This window comes from Passer domesticus, chromosome Z, assembly GCF_036417665.1.
Source record: "Passer domesticus isolate bPasDom1 chromosome Z, bPasDom1.hap1, whole genome shotgun sequence".
Lineage (NCBI taxonomy): Eukaryota > Metazoa > Chordata > Aves > Passeriformes > Passeridae > Passer > Passer domesticus.
In genome coordinates, this window is record NC_087512.1 from 37,911,303 (window position 1) to 37,927,665 (window position 16,363).

The following is a 16,363-nucleotide window of genomic DNA, read 5'->3' on the forward strand; positions in this document are numbered from 1 at the left end:
TGTGATAACAGATTTAAGAAGGAGAGGGGGGAAAGTGGTTGCACAATTGTAACTGCAGCCAGAAAAGAACAGGGTGAGAGGAACTGCTCTGCAGACACCAAGGTCAGTGGAGAGGGAGGGGCAGGAGATGCTCCAGACTCCAGGGCTGAAATTCCTCTGCAGCCTGTGGTACAAAGCATGGTGAGGCAGCCTGGTGCCCCTGCAGACCCTGGAGATCCACCTGTAGGTCATGGACAAGCTCCACACCAGAGCAAGTGGATGCAACTTTGATCATGGGGCAACTTATTGCAGCAACAGGCCTTCTAAAGTCAGATGAACTCCATCTCTCTAACAAGGAAAAAAGGATTCTAGCCCATGAGCTGGCAGAGCTGATTGAGAGGATTTTTAACAATGTTTGGATAGGGAAGGGGATGAAAACAGGCTCTCCAGAGATAAGCCATAGGTGGCAAGCCAGTCAGGCAAGCCCAGCTGGGCAAGCAGCCCAGCTGATGTGCGCATACACCAGTGCATGCAGCATGGGTGACAAGCAAGAGAAGGTGGAAGCCATTGTACAGAAGGAAAGCTATGATGTCACTATCATGGAAGCATGGAGGGATGACTTGCATGACTGGAATGCTGCAATGGATGGTTACTTGCTCTTCAGAAGAGATAGGCAAGGGTAGTGGTTGCTCTGTATATGAGGGTCCCGGCTCCTCACTCACTGGAGAGGTCCTTGATGACTGGAAGCTGGTCAGTGTGGCCATAAGAAGGGCCAAAAGGAGGATCTGGGAAGCTACAGGCTGGTCAGCCTGACCTTGGAACCTGTCAAGGTTATGGAACAGATCTTGAGCACCATCACATGGCACCTACAGAATGGCCAGGGGATCAGGCACAGCCAGCAGGTGTTTAGCCAGACCAACCTGATCTCCTTTTATGACCAGAGATAAGAATCATACGGTGACCTACCTGGTGAAGGAGGAAAAGGCTGTGAATGTTGTCCACTTGGATTTCAGCAAGGCCTTGGACACTGTCTCCCACGGCACCCTCCTGGGAAAGCTGGCAGCCCACGGCTTGGACAGGAGCACTCTTTGCTGGGTTAGGAACTGGCTGGATGGCCGGGCCCAGAGAGTGCTGGTGAGCAGTGCTGCATCCAGCTGGCGGCCAGTCACTAGTGTGCCCCCAGGGATCTGTGTTGGTGCCAGTCCAGTACTGATGATCTGGATGAGGGGACTAAGTCCACCATTGGCAAGTTTGCAGATGACACTGAGTGTGCATTGATCTGCTGGAGGGTAGGAGGGCTCTCCAGAGGGACCCAGACAGGCTGGATAGTTGGACTGAATCCAATGATATGAGTGTGCCAGGTCCTGCACTTTGGCCACAACAACTCCCTGCAGTGCTACAGGCTGAGGTCAGAGCGGCTGGTCAGAGGCCAGGCAGAAAGGGCTGACAGAGTACTGAACATGAGCTAACAGTGAGTCCTGCTGGCCAAGAAGGCCAATGGCATCCTGGCCTGTATCAGCAACAGTGTGGCCAGCAGGAGCAGGGCAGTGACTGTCCCCCTTCACACAGCAGTGGTGAGGCCACGTCTTGAGTGCTGTGTCCAGTTCTGAGCCACTCAGTTCAGGAAGGTCACTGAGTTGCTCAAAAGTGTCCAGAGAAAGGCAACAAGGCTGTTGAAGGATCCAAAGTACAAGTCCTACAAGGAGCAGCTGAGGGAGCTGGGATTGTTTAGCTTGGAGAAGAGAAGGCTCAGAGGAGACCTTACTGCTCTCCACAATTATTTGAAAGGAGGGCACAGCCAGGTGAGGCTTGGTCTCCTCTCCCAGGCAACCAGTGACAGGACAAGAGGACACAGTCTTAAGCTGTACCAGAGGAGGTGTAGGTTGGACATTAGGAAGAACTTCTTCATAGAACGGGTGACTGGGCACTAGAATAGGCAGACCAGGGAAATGGTGGGGTTATCATCCCTGGAGGTGTTTAGGGAAGACTGAATGTGGCAATTGGTGCTATGGTCTAGTTGACTGCAGGTCATGTTAGGTCATGGGTTAGACTCAATGATCTCAGATGTTTTTTCCCACCGAATTAATTCTGTGATGCCTGAGGAGGCTGTGAACTCATGGGAGACCCATGGAGGGAGAAGCCCCCACTGGAGCAGCCTGTCCTTGGAGGACTGCACCTTGTGGAAGAGTAACCCATGCTGTAGCAGTTTTGGGAGGGACTCACATTGCAGCAGGTCACTGAGAGCTGTTGCTCGTGAGATGGACTCACATCAGAGAAATTAATGGAGAGCTGTCTCCCACAATGCAGGAGGGAAAGGTCCCCTCTCCCTGAGCAGCAGAAGAAATAACTTGTGACGAACTGACCATAGCCCATAACCCATTTCCCATTTCTCCGTGCCATGGAAGGAGTAGGTAAAGTTGGGAGAGACAGAGGGATGGGGGGAAAGCATTTTTAAGGTCTTATTTTACTTATAATTATCCTGCTCTGATTTTTTAGTAATAAATTCCATTACTGTCTCAAATTGCACCCTCTCTTCCCATGATGGTATTTGGTGAGTGATCTCTCCTGGTCCTTATTTCAATTCATGAACATTTCATTACCTTTTCTCTCCCCTGTGAGAGGTCTAGCTGTGGAGAAAAGTGAGAGAAAGGCTTTGGCTGATGCCTGGCATCCAGTCAGGGTCAACACACTACAAAGAGCACCACTTTTCTATTAAGGCTGAGCTTAAAAGATTATACAAACCATTGGAAAGTATATATACACTGTTTGTGTTGCAGTCTGCTTAGCCTCCAGTGCACATGCAAAGGCCAAATCATTTGAGAAAAGTAAGTTAAATCCTTGCCATTTTCTCATCACAATTTTTTAAAAGGCATTGGGGAAATTGCCTAATTAAAAAGGAAAATTGTATCTTTAGTCTTTATCAAACATGTTTCAAATGTGCCGTTTCAGTGCTCTGCTGTGGAAACTATTTCCAAAAATAAGGACAGATCTTCTAAATCCGTGTTGACATCCATTAAGATGATGAGCTGAGAAGTACTGAAGTGCTTTAAGATTTGGACTTCAGTGACAAGTTGGGTTTCAGGTGGGCTATTACTACATAAGCAAGAGAGATCAAGGCAACAACCCCCATGGCCTCTGAAGATAACCTGTGAGTTACCATCCTAACACCAGCTCACTCTAGAGAAAACAGTGACCAAGGACCACATAGAACCTCCCTTCCACAGTGAGAGGCAAATATTTTCCACAGAATTTCTCCTTTAGCAACAATATTTCAGAGTGCCTTGACATCTGAAGGCAGACACTGATTTTATTTCAGAAGCATAGCTATGAAAATGTTTGTAAATTAAAACAAGAGAAGATGAAAGTAAGTGGCTGGAAAGGTACAGTGTGGCTGACAATATTCTTAGTTGTCCTTAGCAGTGTAATAAAATGCAGTGACAGGCAGCATCATCTGTTGTCCACGGTACTCCTGGCCTCCAAATACACAGTTTGCACATGTTTTCAGACTATTACAGAGTTTTTTTCTGTGATATCATAGACCTAGTGATAACTTCAGATAGGTCATTCTCCACTTCCATTTTCAGATAATAGTTTCACACGTTAAACAACAGAATAACTCAAGCATTACAGTCAAGCTGAACCAGGGAAGGCTGGGACCAAGGTAGGACAGAAATGAAGCATCAGTAATCTCAGGGGACAACTCTTAAATTTTCTTCCTGCAAGTGATGTCTAAATCCTGAATAGTATCTCTACCGATGTTGCACTGGTTTCACAGAAATCAAACCTTTACCCCATAGACACAAAGCTTCATGAACTGAACAGATGATTTTTTCACATCAGCTTTTTCTATGGAAGAGTAGGAAAACCAGTTCCTTTTAAGACCTGTAAGTCTCTCTGATATCTCTAAGATGCTTCATTAAAGATTTGTTCCTACAAAGATTTTTGAAAGACTGCATCGGCAATAATCCATATGAGGGATTAACCACAGGGTTAATGAAAGTCTGAAACAAAGAGCAGTATGGCAATGTGATAGAATCTCTTACTGTAACTGAATTTCATTATTTAAATGGGGACCACAGACACCCATCAGATTTCCACCCAGCTGAAGAAGTGAGAGAGCAGCTCTGCCATCCATAGCCACGGACAGTAACAGAAATGCAAAACACTATTACTCTCACTCAGTTGACTGTACGTACAGCTGCAAAGTACAGATGGTTTTTAAGTCAAAGGCAATATTATTAATTTATTTTCAAAACATCTTAAGAACACACAGCAAAAAATATGATTCTCAAGTGAACACAGCAGCATTAAAAAAAAAGGCATAGCAAAATCTACCAAGAAGCCAACCAGTCCTCAAGGTTTCACGACTGTCCTCTGTAAAATGCTAATGAGCATTCTTCTGCTTGAATTTCACTAATCATTGCAATTAAAGGAAAAGAAAAATAACTAATCTAGAGCATTGCCAATTTAGCCAATCTAGAGCATCACCTAGAATCTGACCTTTTGCTTTGGTCATGAAGCAAATTCTCAGAGATGGGTTACATGACTGCACTTCATTTGCTCATTTCAGGAGAATTTTCTGTATTTTGTTATTGTGAAGACATATGGCAGAGATGAAGCAAAGCTTCCCAAATAGCAACACTGAGAAACTATTAAGATGACCAGATACAAAAACATGTTGAATTCATGATGTCTCAAATTATTTCTCCTTTTTGCTCTTAATTTTTGTAAAAGACTGTAACCCATATTTCACACAACAACTTGACTTTAAAAATTTATTTGAAATATCCCAGCAAAGACTAAAACATACTCACAGCCCAATATACATCAGTGAGCCAATTCTTGGTGCTTTGTATTTCAATAAAACTTATCCTGGGAAGATATCCAGGTTTTTTAAAAGTCAGTTAATTTAGACTCTTGAATGAGAGGGTCTATACAATCATACTCTGGATCATAAAAGTTAAAATGATCATCCAAGGACAAACAGTAGCAAATAATGAAAATCCACTGACTTCCTGGTTTGCAACCTGTTTACTCAGCTGTACATTTTCAATATTTCACCCAAGATAAATAGCTGTAAAATAACAGCACGCTCCAGCTGTTCTATACAGCAGAACATAAGCTGTTTCTGAAACTTTCAGTATGAGGCCAGTGACAATGGGATGCCCCACACTCGTGAAGTGACTTGTGAGCACAAGCACACGTGGTGCTTGGGGAAGGAATCAGCAAAGAGCGCAAGGCAGCGAGTGCTGCAGCACACGGTGCTTCTGTGGCATGCACACTAAGGAGGTGGCAGAGCACACGTGCACAGTCCTGCACAGCTGGTACAGAGCTCAAAAGAGCTAACTTCTTGCATCCCCCCCCCCATGTGCTCTTCTTGGAAAAATGCCCAGAGCAACAGAATATTCACAATGGCCAGTAAGAAGGACAAAGTTCCCATTCATTAAGCACAGCTGAGCTGTCATACAGCTCTGTTTCCATAACAAAAATTTCAACATTCTAACATAAGCAGCAAGAATTCTTACCCTCCAGAGCAGCTGTACTTGAAAAATATTAATATATTGAACCTCTGTATCAGTTTGTTTGTCTGCCACTACTTTGAAAAGATTGTCTTATTTGTGATCCTGAAGACACACCCAAGAGAAAATTAAGTGAGTCTATACATAAATGTCTTGAAATAGTCAGGGCTGAATTAAATTTTCCAGATTATTTCAGAAAGGAAAAAAAATGAAAAGAAAAATGAAAAAAAAAAAAAAGGAGGGAAGGGGAAGGGGAAGGGGAAGGGGAAGGGGAAGGGGAAGGGGAAGGGGAAGGGGAAGGGGAAGGGGAAGGGGAAGGGGAAGGGGAAGGGGAAGGGGAAGGGGAAGGGGAAGGGGAAGGGGAAGGGGAAGGGGAAGGGGAAGGGGAAGGGGAAGGGGAAGGGGAAGGGGAAGGGGAAGGGGAAGGGGAAGGGGAAGGGGAAGGGGAAGGGGAAGGGGAAGGGGAAGGGGAAGGGGAAGGGGAAGGGGAAGGGGAAGGGGAAGGGGAAGGGGAAGGGGAAGGGGAAGGGGAAGGGGAAGGGGAAGGGGAAGGGGAAGGGGAAGGGGAAGGGGAAGGGAAGGAAAGGAAAGGAAAGGAAAGGAAAGGAAAGGAAAGGAAAGGAAAGGAAAGGAAAGGAAAGGAAAGGAAAGGAAAGGAAAGGAAAGGAAAGGAAAGGAAAGGAAAGGAAAGGAAAGGAAAGGAAAGGAAAGGAAAGGAAAGGAAAGGAAAGGAAAGGAAAGGAAAGGAAAGGAAAGGACCCGAATAAATTTGGCCCAGTCATTTGACCATTTCTTCATTTTATTAAAATTCTTGCATAGTGTAACTACTTGTCTATATGTTGTAGAATAGTTCCTTTAAACTGCTTTTAAAAATCCATAGGAATCACAAAGTGCAAAGAAGATGATCATATTGTAATGTCAGCCTATGCTAATTTTATCAGGAATAGTGAGAACCCTACCCTAAACAACAATTGCACATTAAATGCACAAACTAAAAAAGAACCAAAGAAACCAAACCAAAAGAAAACAAAAAATACCTGGTGAGCTCTTCTTTAATCTTCAAGGGTTCATGTGGGTAGAATTTCACTCTAAAGCACATGGTATATGGTGGATGAGCTGAAAAATTAAAAAGAAAAAGCATGAGAACCATAGGAAACAAATATTGCTTAAGCCATTCTGAAGGAGTGACCTTAAAGTCACTTACTAATTGTTAGTTTAGGCAGATATTCAAGCCAGAGCATTATTATATATGCTTTATTTTGGGGAGGTCTTTTTTGGGAAATTATAAGCAGAAAGCAATGATAATACTACAAAATTGAAGAAACCATTTAGGTAATGAAATTAAAGACAGTATAAATATTTCTGTTCCCAGTAGTTAATAAGATTATAGTACCTAACTCTGAACAATGGTATCAATACCAGGCCTTATGTTTGAATCCTTTCTTATTGAATCCTTTCAATAGGAAAGAAGGAGGGGAAAAAGAAAGGGAAAAGGAGAAAGAGGAAAGGATCACAATAACGGGAAATATTTCAATTTTGCAATCAATGCTTCTCAGGCACTTTGATTCAGAGCAAAGTGCAGATCTACAATATTCTAGTTAGTTTTAATATATTTTGGTCTTGGTATTTTCTCAATGTACAAAGACAATTTTGAATTTCCAAAACTTTGAAGAGATTGTGCTTTTATGTCAGGAAAAGAGAAAGCAGAAGAAAAGGGCAGGAAAAAATTACAGAGAAAATGGAAGACAATACCAGGTGAAATCAATAATTTCTTTTTTTAATTGTAAATTATAACAGTAATTAGTAAGTTACCAGAACATTTTGCTGTACCATCTTCTTAAGCTTTCCACTTCGAAGGCTTGTATAAAATTCATATGGTGATTAGTTTAACAATCATCATACTCTTCAAGCTACTCTGACTGCAGTATTTACATATATGTTGCAATGTTTCAGAAACACACCTCTAGCTATCACACAGTTCCATGTGATGTGCAACAGCAATAGAAAATAAAAACAAATTAAATATTTTGTTGTGGTTGGTATATTTTGGAAAACTCAACTCTTCTTGAAGATAAAGAAATATTTTCCTCTTTTAAAATCTCACATTGTGCTTATTTAGCACAGTCAGTTTCCACAAAAACTGCTGATTTAACTTTTTTTCCTTGTTTAAATAACTATTCATTTAAGACAAAAGGAGTAATTTCAAGAGGGATGGGAATGGAAATATGAAAAAATGCAGGAAAAGAAAAAAGCAAGTAATCAATAATAAAAGGAAATTAAGGGGAAATTAAGAAAAAAAAAAAGCCTTAATTTTTTTCTAGAGATGGTTTGAACTTTCACAGTTTTTAGATCTGGAGAAGCCCTCTGAAGGCTAGAGAAACAGTCTGTTTTCTCTGGGCTTTGCTGTCCTAGATGTGACTGCAGCATTGTCTTACGGTGACTGGAAACAGTTTGCAAAACAGAAGATATCATTATGTCTTCACTGCCCTGCAACAGCAAAGTAGAAGGCAAAGTGTCCCAGAAAGGGAAGCAGCTACACAAAAACTCACTAAGGAGTCATGTTGCCTGGACACAGCAAAAGATGACTTAAGTAATCTTAAACATTTCTGTCACTCCTCAATAGTCATGTAAAAACTAAGCAAGGGAAGAAAGCCCGCACTTTTGGAATACTGTTCCAGTTTAAAAACGTGACAGAAGAGACAACCTGTATTAAACAAGCAAGAACTCTTCCCCTGGGGTGGGGGGAAAGGAAAAAAGCCCACTTTTAAATGTTTTGGCAGATTTAGAATTAGTTTGGAAATAGCCATGAAGATATAAGAATAGCTATTTCACGTGTCTTCAGGGCTCTAGCAAATACAAGCCTACTGCAAGACTCAAAAAATATACTGAATTTTACCCAATTTTCCAGATGTCAATAAAATATTGAAAATCTGTCAGTGGTAAAAATAAATAAATTAATAAAAGTTATATTAGAAGAGTTCCATTCTGGCAGTATGTGGTAAACACATAAAAGTATCAGCTGTCCTATATGCAGAGTATCACAGTGAGGAGATGATGGCATAGAGTGTGCTATAAAAATAGCCCACGTTTATAGGAAAGGTTAAAGTAGGAAATGTTTTACTTGAGCAGAAGAACAATATGTGACAGAAGTACACACCAGTGCACAGGACATGCAGGAGATTTGTCAAGGCAGCTTAAAGCCTATTTCTCAAATCTTTTTCTAGGCTCAAGCTCCTGTAACAATATTCCTTCTCAGCAGTGCAACAATACTATACAAGTCTGCTGCAGCCTGCTAAGCCAAGATCCCCTCTCTATTGCTGTGCAAGAATAGAACAAAAACAACTTGCAATTTGAAATGGTAAAAAGAATATGAACCTATCCATATAATTCATCTGTGGAGATAAGAAGGTTCCCTGCAATTACAGGAGATCCTCTTTTTCTCCTTCTTATTCTCAGCTGGAAAACCAGCTGCAATGAACATTTGAATGGAAGGAGAGAACTCCCAAAGATATCCACTTTGTCTTCCATCTTAATTTTAAGGTAGATTATAAGCCTAATGTTCTTTCACAGAGACATTTGATGATATGTAAATGTTTAGCAAGGCTTTTTTTCTCATAGATTTTACTACACTGGAGAAACATTCATGAGGACTGCTACTTGGTTGCACATAGCAGAAACCAAGACAGGCATTGAATTTTATCAGCTCAAGAGATGTGATTGTCAAGCCAGATAATTTCTCAATTCCTTGAAAGTAAAATTACTTTTGACCACTACATATTAAAGTGGAAATACTAGCAGCAAACCTTCCCAAAATAGAGCAGAATTTGCAGGAGCACATTTCATCAACACAAAACTATCAAGGCATATGATCAGTTTTTTTAGTAGCTATTTCTTATCAGCCTTTTCTTTTGGAGCCTCCTTTATCTCTCAGATAAGAAGCAGCTGGCATATCAAAATACCTGAGGTTCTGTCAGAATTTCCTACCATCTGAGTTCACTTTCTCACTAAAAACCATTCACAATTGCAATAATTTCAAAGGACTTTAGTGTGGAGAATAGTATTTGCAGCCAACTCAATTGAAGCAGAACCATTAATTTGCCAGTTTAAATGCTAACAGTACATAAGAGGTGAAAGAAACAGTACAAATAAAATCATTTAAGTTACATTAAATGCTGAAACAAGTCATGATCTAAACCCTCATGAAGGAGCTACACACAGAGCATAGTTTTCAAGGCAACTGGTTGTATATTTTTTAAGTTTATTCTATTTACATTTAACTAAGATACAATATGCTTTGCATTCCATCAAAACCAAAAGATCTCCCTAAAGTATGCCCAAACCTACAACACCATCACAAGAACAAAGAGGGGTGTGGAAGATGCCTCCCTTGGTACAGAAATCAGTAAGTAAGGGACTGAGTCTCAGATGAACTATTTTTAAGCACTCTACAAAACCCCCACATATTCATATTACCATTTTATTCATAGAAAAAGAATCTGAAAAAAAGAATAAAATATTTATGTGTGCTGGTTTTGGCTGGGGTAAAGTTAATTTTCTTTGCAGTGGCTGTGTTTTGGATTTGTGTTGAACACAGGGTTTATAAAACAGAGAAGTTTTCCGTACTGACACCCTGGTGAGGAGACTATGAGTGCATGGGAATTTGGGAGGAGACACAGACAGGAGGGATGACCCCAGCTGACCAGAGGAATGTGCCAGATGACATGACATCACGTTCAGTATATTAAGTAGGAAAAAGCAAGAGAAAGGGGAGACTTTTGGAGTAATTGTCTTCCCAAATCACTGTTACATGTGGTGTGACCCTACTGTCCTGGAGATGGCTGAACACCTGCCTGCCATGGTAAGGGCTGAATGAATGCCTTGTCTTGCTTTGCTTGTGTGTGCTTTTCTTTTCCCTATTAAATTTTCTTTGTCTGAACCCATGAGTTCCCCTTCTCCAGCTTTTACCCTTCTCTCCCTGATCCCAACAGTGGGGGTCTAAGTGAGTGCCTTTGTGGGGCCAGTTGCTGGCTGGGGTTAAACCACAACACTATGAAAGATGAAAATAGTTTTTAAAAGCTGTTGAAAAACTTGATTGAAATTTTACAAGTGTCAACCAAATAGAGAAAATAGAAGAGTCTTAGCTGATACGTCTTGGAAAGTTTATTTTTCACAATCTCCTTTTCACCAAACACAAATGTTAATGCCTTATGCCACAAATGTTAATCTTCTATAATGCATTGCACTGCCAGTGTACGTCAACATCTGTACATTAATTACACATGGATACTGAAAGCCAAAAGCAGATTTTAAAATTATCTTCATGGTCCTGAGAATGCAACATTGCAGAATACTTCCTTCATGTTACATATTCTCTGAACTACATATTCCTACAAAAAGTTAGTGAAATTTAAGAAAGAAAGAAATCGGCAATAAAAAAATTTACAGTCAAATAGTCTTCATGTTCACAATTTCTGCAGAAGCATCTCTGGGCAACCATTAAGACTTACATATCTGTTTCCATATACCCGTTTCCTTTCCAGATGAATCAGCTCTTTATCCATATTCCTTGCTGAGCATTTTAAAGACAGGCAGAACTGTCTTTAGCCATTACTCGGTGTTTTTATGCATAAAGGATACCTGATCTATCATAAATCTCTGTCCTAGGTTACAATATGAAGATTCCCATCCTCAAAAGCTACTGAAACAAGGAGGGAAGTGGTTTTTTCCTTATCTCCTGTTAATGGGCCCATCAATGCCTTGCATATGACTCAGAGAGAACTCCCTCTGGGAGCCATTTGCGGTTCATGGGCAATCAAGGACCCAACACATGACTCCTTAGGATGATAACAGCCCATTGTGAGATGCTTTTCCCAGGGGGGAGGAGCTAAGCATCCCCACCTGGATATGATCTGGGTTTTGGGACAGAGCAGTTAGTCTTTACACTGGATTCCCAGAGGAGCAGCTGTCTTTTCCACTGGATCCTCAGAGGAAGACTATACCCTTTCTACAGGATCACTGCCCCAACAGAACCGCGTCTGCCACTCCAGGAGCACTGCAGCCACCAATCCAACTGGACTGCTACCAACACCCTGACCAACAGGGTGTCAGGTTGCATTCTGACTTGGTCAGTGTTTTTTTTCTCTTTTGTATTATCGCATGTCTTTTGGTTTTGTTTTCCCTTTTCCTAATAAGTTGCATGTCTGACTTGGAGTGTCTCACTGGTTTTACTTTCAAACCAGAACAATCTCAAATTAGGGCTCTCCCATATTTCACACATTAGTTACAGTACAATACAGGGCAAGGTGGATTTTTGTCAGGTGTTTGTAATAAAGCTTAAAATGCTGTTATTAAATATTCATTAGGATTATAGATTACACAGCAATCATATCAGTGCCTGAAGGATCACACATAACTCTCGCATATGTATTTATGAATCTCTCATTGAATAAATGTATATACCTGTATATGTATTTATGATACTCATATTTGTTTAAACTTCTCTTTACATTTGTACTGAGAACCACTGGTACATTCCACCTCCTTTCAGGTTTTAGGACAGCATTGGAGATCATGGAAATTAATTGAAAAATTCCAGCGACCTGACACAGGAGAACATCCCTGTAGCATTACTCTTTGAGGTCACAGAATCATAGATGATTTGGGTTTGAAGGGACCATAAAGATCACCTAGTTCCAACTCCTGCTGCCATGGGCAGGAACGGCTTGCACTGGACCAGGTTCCAACCTGGCCTTGAGCACCTCCAAAGACAGGACACCTATTACCTTTCTGGGCAACATGTTCCAGTGCCTCACCACCCTCACACTAAAGAATTTTTCCTTAATATAGAATCTAAACCTACTCTCTTTCAGTTACGCAAGACAACAAGAAAAACATGAAAATTTAGAGCTGCTGCACATTGGAACAACAGAAATTCTTCTGTCCCACTGTCATCAAGAACAAAACCCATATATTTCAGTATTTCCCACAAAGCAGGTTACAGGAGAACTGCATATTACTAGGCAGAATAATCTTTAAAAGTAATCAAAAAAACAGCAGGAGAGAGTGCATAGGCAAACTCTTCTTTACTTAAACATTAGTGCTGATGTGACTCAGGTTTTACACCATAACATTCCTAGACAGAAAATAAGCAATAAAGATTGCCAAACAGATAATTCTACTGTCAGCATTTGGGAGAGAATAACGCTATACACAAAAACATGCAAAAGAACAGAAAAATTTCTTTTAGAAGTTCTGTGTCCTGAACCTCAAAGATACAGCTTCCTTAGGCAACCTTCCAGAGAGTTTTCTGTCACGCAGTTGGAAACACACTGCTTGCAGCTGCAGGTCACCAATTGGCTTCAATTTGTACAAACAAGACTGGCAGTGGTTCAGAACATTTTCTCAGAAACTGAATTTTTCCCTCTCAGGCAAAATCAGTGATAAAAATGGCTGAGGCACAGATCTACACATCATGTTAAAACACAAACACTACAATGACAATGAAAAAGAAAATACAAAGGTAGATGGTGATACAGAAAAGATACCATGCCTTCATTCTTTTTGTGTGGCACCAGAACACATTTAAATATATGTCTTTCATATGTGATAAGACAAATTAGAAAATTTTAGAAGATTCTTCCTGTCATATACCAATGTTACTAAATATGAGCTTAAAGCAATTTTTTTCCAAAGCCAAAGAAATTAAAATTGTAGAAATTAAAATCACACAGGATCCTATGGACACATCAGAGCTTCAAAGAAACAACATTCTCTTTCACAGACAGTAATGTATTGTTGCCAGATTGTGAATTCTCTACAACCTGATTATAGATGGATTATGCCTGAATGATTAATGCACTACTGAGGCCCATGAAAGCAAGTACCTAATAAAATGCATACTAGAGTACTTCTACTAATCAAACTTTTTCTGCTCCAAATATTTGTCAATATTGAGCTGCATGAATAAATAGACTGAAAAACCTGCTGCTGTAAATAGAGGAAAAGAAAGCTCCCACAAATGGTAGCCGAGCTCAAGAACAAAACATTTTTGTATTTTTTTTCTGCACGTATACAAGTGCTTCACAATTCTATCTAAATCTATGCATTCAGCTGAATTTAGAACTTTTTGAGTCATTAGAGATTATCAGAGAAAATTATTCATTTTTTCCTGAATTTCTTAATGCAAAAGAATGAAAGGAATCTTCCATTTAATGCAGTAACTGTGAATAGCTTTCTGCCATCATTTCTCCCAGGAGTCATGTATATGTAACGTATGTGCTATTAACCAGTCACTTCATTGCTTCAGTTTTTGGACTTTCCACCTTCTACTAATTTCAGTCCTCACTTGTGCTGCATGACATGGGAAGTTTTGCAAGTGAGTATCAATAATTTCTTCTTCTGAGTTTAAACTTTTTCATAATAAACTGAATGTTTTAGGTCAAATATGAGTTAACCTTTCTTCCTTTAGAAATTGTTTGGTTTTCTACATTAATACAGCCTATATAAAAAAAATAAATCAAAATATACTTGATGCCAAATTCAGACAAAAAATATCCTTGAAATCTGTGGGAGCAGAATCTTCATGTATTCTACATGTGTACAAAATATATATACATAGCTTTATTTTTTTTTCCTTAAAGCATTATTGTAGCAACTGAAGTCTTTCTTCTGTGACATAAGAGAAAGTTAACTTAAACTAGTATTTTTAAACATATGTTGCCAATCCAACTTTTTAAACATAAATTGTTAATCCAACTTCTGTGTCCTAAATCTAAGGCCGGTAACAAAAAACCTTTGTTAGCATCTCATTCTCTTTGGCTGTTGTTCTTAAGACCTTTTCACCATGATAAACAACCTCATGCTAGATGCATTTTATTTTGCTTTTTTGCTATGTATTAATTTGTTTTTAGAGTTTTGATTAGGATCCTATCACAAAAGCCACAGAAATCTGCTGATGAGGCCATCAAATCACTACATCTACGGACTTCATGGACTACCATCTATCACATTCAGGCAGCATCTCTATGCAAAAAAGGTTGTTTTGAATACATCAAAAGATTCTCAGCACATCTGTAGGCAGAGCCCCTGCATGTGTTGCTATGCAAAGTGCACAGGAGGAATCAGCCCTTATTCTTTGTGGGTAAAAGCAGTAACATAAATGTGGGCCAGAGGATATATTCAGGAAACTGTTCTCCTTTTGATAACACTTTGGAAGGAAGCAAGAGATTAAGATAATTTACAATTACTACAATTTTTATGTTCTTCCTCTTTTCTTCCTTTACTAGCGTTGCTGAAGAGCGCAACTTCATTCTAATTTGACATTTTTGAACTTAATTATTACTGGATAGTACTCCACCTAGCTAAACACCAGATATACAAGTTCATATTGAAGATGCCAGATATGTATGTGTTGGCATATATACACATGTATGCATATATTGCAGTATGGCTGCCTTAATGGAGGAATTCTTTGAAATATTCCATATAGTGCAGTCAACATCCAGTATTAACTGGTTTTGCATATTAGACAAGCTCTTAAGCCTCACCACATTTTAAAGCAAGTACATTGTCTCTCACACAAAAGTCTCCTTGATAAAACAGAAAACTGTATACAAACCATATGAGGATAAAATTCTCCTTCATTTCATAAGATAGATGATAGATAGATAGATAGATAGATAGATACATACATACATACATACATACATAACAGCTAAGACACAACTTCTAATGCACCACATGAATTGCCCAGAATTGCCAAATAAACTGCTGCATATAAGCTTCTGAGCCCCAAAGCAGTTCTGTTTCCTGAAAAGGTCTTCACAGTTGACTGGACTATTTAATGAAAACCATAGGCCAGACAGTAACATTTACTTTTTAAAATACTGATCTTAAGTTCCCCCCACCTGTGGTAGAAAGCTCACCACTTAGCCCACAGTACTTGAGTTTGCTGGACAGTGACAACAATCACAGGCCAGTGCTCTGCAATTTCAGGAAGCAAGGGGCAACAGAAAGAATGATAACCAGAAAAGACCCAGATGCAGTTGCCACACTCTATTTTGTTACCATCTCCCAGTAGCTGATGGCATCTACTGAAAATGAGAGCTGGAACATAGAGGTCATCTGACCAGGTCTGCCATTCCAAGTCTGCTGGCCTCTGGCTGTAGCCATGAGCAGTAAGGAAAAGCTTTGATATGCAGAACACTGTAAGATGGTAAGATCAGGGTAGCATGGAGGTTTTAGGACTCCTTAATGTGCTACAATGAAGGACCTGTTTACACTGAGAAAAAAATGAAGCTTATTCTAAATTATTGCATGGATGCACAACAAAACCTTCCATTATTTAAAAATATTTAAATTTTAAATTTATTTAAAAATAAATCTAAAAACATGAGCTTTCAAGACTTACATTTCATTTGCTTGAAGATGGACTTGTTGGGCTCAAGCCAGTGCTGGAAAGACAAAGCAGAGAGCAGAGGTTAATACTGATCAAAAATAGCCTTGTAAATGTCAATGGTGCAAAAATGGGAAGTAGGAATTTTGTTTCACTGAGACATACATAAATGAGAAAAGCACCTCCATACTGGAATTATACTGTATAAGCATACTTGATATCACCAGTGCCTATGAAATTGGTAGTTGAGATAGAAATAAGACAGATATTTCAAAGACACATTTAAAGGATTACAGACTGTAGTCCTAAGCTTGTAGTAGACATTTTAGTCTTTTAGTCATTTTTTTCCAGAAGAACGATCATATCAGACCGTAGGAAAGAATATTCAGAAACTTTAACACTGTCTCTTCATTAGTGTTGTCTTCTACGCTTCTTAAAACTGAAGAATGTATATGTACTCTATCCTCAAAAA

General features: G+C 39.7%; 1 protein-coding gene and 1 long non-coding RNA gene across 8 annotated transcripts in view; one reads left to right on the forward strand and one right to left on the reverse strand.

The window, feature by feature from the left end:
• Positions 1 to 16,363, reverse strand: part of FRMD3 (FERM domain containing 3) — a 135,316-nt gene that overhangs the window by 46,621 nt on the left and 72,332 nt on the right. For 3 of the 4 annotated variants that reach the window (XM_064402848.1, XM_064402849.1, XM_064402850.1), the window contains 2 exons: positions 15,907 to 15,949; positions 6,536 to 6,614 (listed from right to left, as the gene is read on the reverse strand). In XM_064402848.1, the coding sequence (XP_064258918.1) occupies positions 6,536 to 6,614; positions 15,907 to 15,949 (122 nt within the window). Of the gene's footprint in view, positions 1 to 701; positions 772 to 6,535; positions 6,615 to 15,906; positions 15,950 to 16,363 lie in introns of those variants that run through there. The other variant, XM_064402852.1, reaches the window with a different exon arrangement.
• LOC135289356 (uncharacterized) lies at positions 464 to 5,125 on the forward strand. 4 transcript variants are annotated; one of them, XR_010352127.1, is made up of 3 exons: positions 475 to 2,804; positions 2,929 to 3,061; positions 3,564 to 5,125. It is a non-coding gene; the product is annotated as an uncharacterized LOC135289356 (long non-coding RNA). The 4 variants fall into 4 exon arrangements; XR_010352126.1 differs by lacking the exon at positions 3,564 to 5,125 and having other exon boundaries at positions 479 to 2,390; positions 2,757 to 2,804; positions 2,929 to 3,478; XR_010352124.1 differs by lacking the exon at positions 3,564 to 5,125 and having other exon boundaries at positions 464 to 2,804; positions 2,929 to 3,478.